At 39.0% G+C, this 9,486-nt stretch overlaps 1 protein-coding gene across 2 annotated transcripts; it reads right to left on the bottom strand.

Moving 5' to 3' along the window:
- Positions 1-2,629: 2,629 nt before the first annotated feature.
- Positions 2,630-8,734, bottom strand: tubb5 (tubulin, beta 5). 2 transcript variants are annotated; one of them, XM_073847586.1, is made up of 4 exons: positions 8,586-8,734; positions 6,697-6,805; positions 4,692-4,802; positions 2,630-4,595 (listed from the first exon to the last, which is right to left on the bottom strand). In XM_073847586.1, exons 1-4 carry the CDS (start codon positions 8,640-8,642, stop codon positions 3,538-3,540), a joined length of 1,335 nt encoding a protein of 444 aa, XP_073703687.1. In that variant the 5' UTR covers positions 8,643-8,734; the 3' UTR covers positions 2,630-3,537. The 2 variants fall into 2 exon arrangements, with proteins under 2 accessions (XP_073703687.1, XP_073703688.1); XM_073847587.1 differs by having other exon boundaries at positions 4,692-4,799.
- Between the last annotated feature and the right edge of the window lie 752 nt (positions 8,735-9,486).

The following is a 9,486-nucleotide window of genomic DNA, read 5'->3' as shown; positions in this document are numbered from 1 at the left end:
TTCATAAGTGCCACACTGTCAACAGTGCCTACTAGGCTAGAATAATGTATGCACTCATTTTCAAGAATATTTCATCAGAAACAATGCTTCCCTTCGAATGCAAAGGTAAACATGCAAGACATGAGTGTTTTTTTTACGTTTGTGCTGAAAGATCGTGCGCGATCTACTTCATTTTATAAAAAACGTGCGCTTACCTTATCATGCAGAACACTTGGAAACCATTTCCTGAACACTAAATCCCGCCCTTAAAACAAACTCTACTGATTCGCTAGTCAAGCTGTCAAACAGAAACTGAGTGTGCACTGATTGGCTGATAACGTGTCACTACGGCTTGATTGGCCATTTGAGGAATACAGGGCGCCTTTGTCAAGTTTTCCGCGCTTTCTACACATAGGGGGCGTGTTTGAAAGTGTTATTTAACACTTTTCTTTATACAGGTCCTTTTCAAAAAATTAGCATATTGTGATAAAGTTCATTATTTTCTGTAATGTACTGATAAACATTAGACTTTCATATATTTTAGATTCATTACACACAACTGAAGTAGTTCAAGCCTTTTATTGTTTTAATATTGATGATTTTGGCATACAGCTCATGAAAACCCAAAATTCCTATCTCAAAAAATTTGCATATTTCATCAGACCAATATAAGAAAAGTGTTTTTAATACAAAAAAAGTCAACCTTCAAATAATTATGTTCAGTTATGCACTCAGTACTTGGTCGGGAATCCTTTTGCAGAAATGGCTGCTTCAATGCGGCGTGGCATGGAGGCAATCAGCCTGTGGCACTGCTGAGGTGTTATGGAGGCCCAGGATGCTTCGATAGCGGCCTTAAGCTCATCCAGAGTGTTGGGTCTTGCGTCTCTCAACTTTCTCTTCACAGTATCCCACAGATTCTCTATGGGGTTCAGGTCAGGAGAGTTGGCATGCCAATTGAGCACAGTAATACCATGGTCAGTAAACCATTTACCAGTGGTTTTGGCACTGTGAGCAGGTGCCAGGTCGTGCTGAAAAATTAAATCTTCATCTCCATAAAGCTTTTCAGCAGATGGAAGCATGAAGTGCTCCAAAATCTCCTGATAGCTAGCTGCATTGACCCTGCCCTTGATAAAACACAGTGGACCAACACCAGCAGCTGACATGGCACCCCAGACCATCACTGACTGTGGGTACTTGACACTGGACTTCAGGCATTTTGGCATTTCCTTCTCCCCAGTTTTCCTCCAGACTCTGGCACCTTGATTTCCGAATGACATGCAAAATTTGCTTTCATCCAAAAAAATACTTTGGACCACTGAGCAACAGTCCAGTGCTGCTTCTCTGTAGCCCAGGTCAGGCGCTTCTGCCGCTGTTACTGGTTCAAAAGTGGCTTGACCTGGCGCATGTACACGGTGGCTCTGGATGTTTCTACTCCAGACTCAGTCCACTGCTTCCGCAGGTCCCCCAAGGTCTGGAATCGGTCCTTCTCCACAATCTTCCTCAGGGTCCGGTCACCTCTTCTCGTTGTGCAGCGTTTTCTGCCACACTTTTTCCTTCCCACAGACTTCCCACTGAGGTGCCTTGATACAGCACTCTGGGAACAGCCTATTCGTTCAGAAATTTCTTTCTGTGTCTTACCCTCTTGCCTGAGGGTGTCAATGATGGCCTTCTGGACAGCAGTCAGGTCGGCAGTCTTACCCATGATTGTGGTTTTGAGTAATGAACCAGGTTGGGAGTTTTTAAAAGCCTCAGGAATCTTTTGCAGGTGTTTAGAGTTAATTAGTTGATTCAGATGATTAGGTAAATAGCTCACTTAGAGAACCTTTTCATGATATGCTAATTTTTTGAGATAGGAATTTTGGGTTTTCATGAGCTGTATGCTAAAATCATCAATATTAAAACAATAAAAGGCTTGAACTACTTCAGTTGTGTGTAATGAATCTAAAATATATGAAAGTCTAATGTTTATCAGTACATTACAGAAAATAATGAACTTTATCACAATATGCTAATTTTTTGAAAAGGACCTGTATTTGATTTGAGTTATTAACCGGTATTCAAAAACAAGTAATGTTGATGTTACTTATTTTCCGTTTTTATACATATTTGTACTATGTTCCTGCTTTGCTGTATGTGACCCTGGACCACAAAACCAGTCATAAGGGTCATTTTTTTTCGAAAGCTGAATACATTTGTTAGGATAGGACAATATTTGGCCAAGATATATACAACAACTATTTGAAAATCTGGAATCTGAGGGTGCAAAAAAATCTAAATATTGTAAAAAATCGCCGTTGTCCATATGAAGTTGTTAGCAATGCGTTTTACTAACCACAAATTAAGTTTTTATATATTTATGGTAGCAAATTTACAAAATTTACATTATCTTTACTTAATATCTTATAGATTTTTATCATGAAATTGATCATTTTGACCCATACAACTTATTTTTGGCCATTGCTCTAAAGATACACATGGTACTTAAGACTGGTTTTGTGGTCCAGGGTCACATATTGTGTGCTTAATGTTTTCATTAATGCATAGTTTATGTAAGCACATCCATAAATGACTTTATTGGTACTTTGTGAGCTCCTTCAGTGATGTATATCGTGTAATGCAGCAAAAACACACCAAAAACCAAAGCAAAGGCTTGATTTTTAACGAAATTGTTTTCATTTTTATTTTGGTTTTCTCCAGAGGCTCAGTTTATTTTCCACACAGGGACAATTAAGGAACACCAAAACATTAAAATATGTAATAAGGAATATGCAGTAACACTTAAAAGTATGGGCTCAGATATGAGACATAACAGAGTCCATGAGTTAAAAATTTGCACCAACAATCCCTTCAACATGCTAAAACGTTCTTTCCTTCCGCATAATCTAAAATACTTTCCTGTACTGTCCATTTTCATCAGTCATAGTCATCCTCCTTTAGACGTTGGCTGGCGTCCAAGCGAGGTTAAGATTCAGTAAACCTGTTACTCCGAACCTCATCTTTCTTTCAGTCCATTTCTTGTCCTTCATCTTTCAAACAACATACTTTTCAAAACATTTCTCTAAATACTGCAATCAGACCCGCTGAGGTCACACTGAAGTGCCATTATCACAGTTACCCCGTTCTAGTGCAAAATGACCAAATGAGAAAATTAAAACACTACAATAATAATTTTACTTGAGTTCTTTGCAGGCAAAGAGAAACAAATATCACAATGAAAGAAAAAACGAGATGTTACTGTCCTCCTGACCCCACCATTATAACATTAATTCCAACTGGATGTTTGCCAATTGATTCTTCCCTGTTCTGTACAGAGAGGACCTGACCATTAGAATGGTAAAGAAATACACAAAAAAGTGATTGATTTCTAATCGTAAACACTGTTATCCACCCATCACACATTTAAGAACATTCTTTCTGCCTTCCTCTGGTTATTTTTGGCCCCATTTGTCTAGTGCTAATTTCTACTTCAATTGATTGAGATACTAAAAAGTTGTTCCTTATATGTTTTGCTACATAAGATGAACACACTACCCTCCCCAAACACCTTTAGTTTCCTTCTTAAGCATCATCCTCAGCTTCTTCCTCAAATTCGCCCTCTTCCTCGGCGGTGGCGTCCTGGTACTGCTGGTACTCGGACACCAGATCATTCATGTTGCTCTCTGCCTCGGTGAACTCCATCTCGTCCATCCCCTCTCCTGTGTACCAGTGGAGGAAAGCCTTACGCCTAAACATGGCTGTGAATTGCTCGGAGATGCGCTTGAACAGCTCTTGGATGGCTGTGCTGTTGCCGATGAAGGTGACGGCCATTTTGAGACCCCTAGGTGGAATGTCGCAGACGGCGGTTTTGACGTTGTTGGGGATCCATTCCACGAAGTAGCTGCTGTTCTTGTTCTGGACGTTGAGCATCTGCTCGTCGACTTCCTTCATGGACATGCGGCCACGGAACACAGCGGCGACGGTTAGGTAGCGCCCGTGTCTTGGATCGCAGGCCGCCATCATGTTCTTGGCGTCGAACACTTGCTGCGTGAGCTCAGGCACGGTGAGGGCGCGGTACTGCTGGCTGCCTCGGCTGGTCAGAGGGGCGAAACCGGGCATGAAGAAGTGCAGACGGGGGAAGGGCACCATGTTGACGGCTAGTTTGCGCAGGTCAGCATTTAGCTGGCCAGGGAAGCGCAGGCAGGTGGTGACACCACTCATGGTGGCGGAGACCAGATGGTTGAGGTCGCCATATGTGGGAGTGGTGAGTTTGAGGGTGCGGAAGCAGATATCGTATAAGGCTTCATTGTCTATGCAGTAGGTCTCGTCTGTGTTCTCCACCAGCTGATGGACGGACAGTGTGGCGTTGTAAGGCTCCACTACGGTGTCAGAGACTTTTGGTGAAGGCACCACGCTGAAGGTGTTCATGATGCGGTCTGGATACTCTTCACGGATTTTGCTGATCAGCAGGGTACCCATGCCAGAGCCGGTACCACCACCCAGGGAGTGAGTCAGCTGGAAGCCCTGCAGGCAGTCACAGCTCTCAGACTCCTTACGGACCACATCCAGAACGGAATCTACAAGCTCCGCCCCCTCTGTGTAATGGCCCTTGGCCCAGTTGTTACCAGCACCACTCTGTCCTGTAATTTGACAGAGAGGAATCGCACACATCAGACTGTGCAAGATGGCATTTATAACTTTTAACATATTTTGCACTTTTTTTGCCAGTCACTCACCAAATACAAAGTTGTCTGGTCTGAAGATCTGTCCGAAGGGTCCTGAACGCACAGAGTCCATGGTGCCAGGCTCCAGATCAACTAGAATCGCTCTTGGCACGTATTTACCTCCTCCACGAGAGAGAGAGAGAGAGAGAGAGAGAGAGAGAGAGACATAGACAAGGGAACAAAGCAGACCAGCTCAGTACACATAAGAAGTTACATAAATATACAGAATAAAATGAAATAAAATAAATAAATAAAATGTACAAAAAATAAAATAAAAATGTAGGGTAAGATGAGGTAAGATGTCCTTTCCATGTTTAGTTTTGTTTTGTGACCTCTCACCAAGTCTCATCTCAACATTTATTTAATGTTGATTTAATTACAGAAGCATCTACCTTATTTTTCCTTTAAGAGTGGGCATGGCCATTTGTACATTTTATGCATCTGGCTTTCACGTCCAGCAATTTTAACTGTACAAAACAGCTTGTTTGCTGCTTGATTTTGCAAATGAGTGTCTTGCCATATCATTTTAATGTATTACCTTAATTCTGAACACAGGTTTGTAGTGCAAACATTTTTACCGTCTACTGCATGTTGTTATTTTTCTCGTTATTTCCCTAGAGCAGCTAATTAACCGTCTTGCCCATAGGCTTACTTCCGCGTTGAAGAATAAGGTGGATACAGTATTTATATTTGTAGAGTAAAACTTGTTTTCCAATTGAATAAAAAAATTAAAAAGAGACCCCTCAGAACTGGGGCAAAAAGCCCCCTTTGTAATGTTGTTGCTGGTGTTAATTTGATCATTATAATCATCGATGGAGTTTTTATATAATTATTAAATATAACATTTTAAATAATTGTATTCTATTCTTTAACAAAATTCTCAAAATCGTAAAAAAAGAAATCATAAAAAGGATAACATTTTACATTTAAATTGTATATATATATATATATATATATATATATATATATATAAATTATAAATTAAGAGTTCATTTGCAAAAACAGATAACTCCATTTTAAACAATTTTCAAAAATCATGTTTTTTATGTTGTGTTTTCATTGTGTTAGTTCATCTGTGTTTCTTAGTTATTTTTACTTAACCAAAAACACCTAACTGGAGTTTGATTGAGATTAATTGGAATGCACAATGAAAAAACAAGATTTTTTAAAATGGTTAAACTGAGAGTTAACTGTTTTTGCAAATAAACTCTATATATACGAAATTAGCAAATATGTTGCCTAAAAGACAACATTAAAAAGAAATTTTGACCATCTTTTCTTCTCTATAATGATGTGTTTCCAAGTTAAACAGCTTCTCTCACAAGAAAAAAAAATGTAGGGCTGGACTTGATTTCTCCATCAGGAATTGGTTGGATTGTTGGATCACTGTTGTTTGCCAAATGCTGCGTTCGTTTAATGTGAGTGACAGGTTGCTGGAGAGGAGGGATTTTGGTCCCGCCCTCATGCCAGTATACACTTCATCTGAGAAGAGATGTAGTGGGGGGATGGGAGTAGCAATGTTTTTGATCAAAGATTACGGTGTTTTTTTTTTTAATGATGTGCACAGATTTATCATAAAAATGTGAACTTTTGATTTCTGATGTACATCCTGTACATGCTAAATGCATCTCTATATATCTTACAATTTAGTATTAAATGCACAATGTTCTTAAAGGGGGCATTTTCCTTATCTTGCCTTATTTCATGTGGAAGTAAGCTGTTTTCTGGTAATGTGTTAGAAAGCTGCCATATGAAAATAACAAAAAGAGTAACAAAGTGCAGTAAATGGTAAAACTGTTTGCTTTGCAAACTATTGGGTTCATAACTAAGATAATACATTAAAATAATATGGTAAGACACACCAGTTTGCAATATCAAGCAGCAAAACAAGCTGTTTTGTACAGCTAAAAACAGCTGGACGCGGATGAGACTAGAAGCCAGACACATAAAATGTACAAATGACCACGCCCACTCTTACGGAAAAAATAAGGTGGATATGCATGTCCTGGTAAAGTACCTGTGGCTTCATTGTAGTAGACGCTGATTCTGTCCAGCTGCAGGTCACTGTCTCCATGGTAGGTTCCTGTTGGGTCGATCCCATGTTCATCACTGATCACCTCCCAGAACTGCAAACACCACATCGCAATTTAAAGCATCTCCCGTTTGCAATTAAATGTAATTCCGTAATCATTTCAGCAACGCTACATAAAATGTCCTGTAAATCACATTTGAAATTGTAACCTAATCTATCACTAATCTGTAATCTGCAATGACTGGAATCCGTTCAATGAGTTTTAGCTGAGAAAGAAGCTTTATGGATGTTTAAATCATTAATTCTGTGTTACTGTCCAAGTGACCTTAATCTGAGAGAGAGAGGGTGCGAGCGATTGGAGAAAGAAAAGATTGTTCTTGGGATATATTGAAAATAATTGTTTTGAAAGAATGAGGCCAATAAACTGACAAAGCCCTACGTGACCCTGTTCTGACACTCTCGCCTATCAAAACCTGTTACTCCAGGCATTCTGTTGTGTCATCACATCATATCATCATAATACCAGGCGGACACATATGAAATCATCCGGCTTCACCTATTTGACCTTTTAACCACAATGTAAGACAATTAACCAATCATTTCGGATTATTTGATTTCATGTTGAATTAACCAAATCAAAGGTTTTCATGAATATGTAATTACCTCATTAATTATTCATGTTTCATTTATATCTGTAGCATAGCAGGGATGGGCAGCAGCTGTTAGAGCCATTAAGTCCATTTGTGGATGCCTCCTCATCCCCACCCTGACCTCAGATGGGTTCAACACACTCGCAATCTCATCATTTAAAAAGGTATGTCGAAGTCTTATAAAGGATGAGGACGATTTAACCTAATTCCGGATGCCAACATCTCATGGGCAATCTTTAAAAAATGTGCATCTTTAATGAGGCCATGGGTGTGATAGGTCTTTGTTGCCGCCTGTGGTAGAAAAGCAGATTTAATTGGATATTTAAAATCGGTAATACTTTTGTTAGAACAATTATAGTAAAAACGACACAATGACTGACGCTTAAATAACGTGATTTAACTTCATACTTTCACATTATCAGCCTACTTCTATTGTTATTACTATTACAATTTTTCATTGTAATTCTCCATCGCCCCACCCATTCCATCATTCAAAGCTTGACCGCTGAATCACAGCAGTCAATATCTGCACATCGATTTTTTAAAAAACGAATTCAAACTCAAATGCTTAGTAAATTAATTTCGCGTGGAAAATTATTTTAAGGTATGCGGTTGTAAATTTAGTGCCACGTGTCACGGCACTCTGGTCCTGCCAGCTGTTTAAAGGGCTTGTGACCCTGATAACGGGTAGTCATGGTAATTACTGAGAGCGCTGCTGTTCGCATCGGATCCGCCACACCCGGTGCATTGTAAAGAATAGGAGAAAGAAAGAGGACAGACCCCCCTTTCCTCAGCGAATCCCTTCACCCACAGCTCTGATTTACACACAAAGAGATTTATAGTTGGAGTCTGTGGAATTTGAGCATCGTTTACTTCGAAAAAATAGCTATACAGACCGTGTTAAAGAAATAGTGAGAATGAATGGGGAGTGGGAACCGCATATTTTGGGCGTGTATATAGGGTTCAGATGAGGCAAAAGAGACCAAGCAGTGAAATGAAAAAATGTTTTTTGTGCATAAACTAAGTCTATAACGTGTTGCTATAGTGTTATGCATTATTAATAACCTTTGATAAGGATGCAAATACAATAACACAATAAAAAATTTGCAATAACACTTGCATTCTTTACAGACATTGGATTCATTGTTGCATTCTGCGACTTTGATAGTGCTATAGATGTTCAATATAAATGACTCGCTTTTTACTCTGAAAAACGGTTCTTACCTTAGCACCGATTTGGTTTCCGCACTGACCGGCCTGGATGTGAACAATCTCCCTCATTGTTACAAATTGTGTGAGAAGTTCTCAAACAAATCTGGAAAGTAACGGTGTGGCTCAGTAATAACTTGGAAAAGCCGGACAAAGGCTTTATATTCCTGGAGTGTCTCCAGAACGAGGCTGGAATAGTAGTGGGCGGGGCACTACTGGATGTTGAGAAACCTGATTGGCTCAGGACACGTTTTAGTCACAGGGATTGGAGCGCAGACCGGAAGTATATAGGGAGTGCCAACAAGGATTGTGTGTAGGGAAAAAAAAGAGAAAATTATGCTGATTGTATCCAGTTGTGCTTTTCCTAGTAGGATTTCTTTTATCGCACTTTTAAAGGAAATCTTCTTTCTGACTAATGCTTTTATATCAGTTTAGTATCAGATCTGTATCTTTAATATCTAAACAAAATGTGCACTTGAACAATTATTTTTTTAATGAAAATTCACATAGTATAGTCAAAGTCATTTTTGTGGTGTATAAATATGTATGTTATACATTGTTGTTTAACTTATTGTTTAATAATAACGTTTACTCACTAACTTTATTTATGGATACAAAATGTGGACAATGAAAAAATATAAACTGACTACAGAGCATGAAAGAGGGGGATTGTCAAATGCATGCTGCACTAACAAAGCAAAATGGAGCTGATAAAAGAGCCTGAGACAGTGATCAGAGAGACTGCAGACTTCCTTACATTAATATATGTGACCCTGGATCACAAAACCGGTCATATGTAGAATGTGTATATATAGCCATTGCCAACTTTGTATTTGTCATAATCATTAGGATATTAAGTAAATATTCTGTGCCATGAATATATTTTGTACATTTCCTACCATAAATATATAAAAAC

This window comes from Garra rufa, chromosome 9 (assembly GCF_049309525.1).
Source record: "Garra rufa chromosome 9, GarRuf1.0, whole genome shotgun sequence".
Classification (NCBI taxonomy): Eukaryota; Metazoa; Chordata; class Actinopteri; order Cypriniformes; family Cyprinidae; genus Garra; species Garra rufa.
Note: the sequence above shows the minus strand (reverse complement) of the source record. Positions and strands in the feature narration are given on the sequence as shown.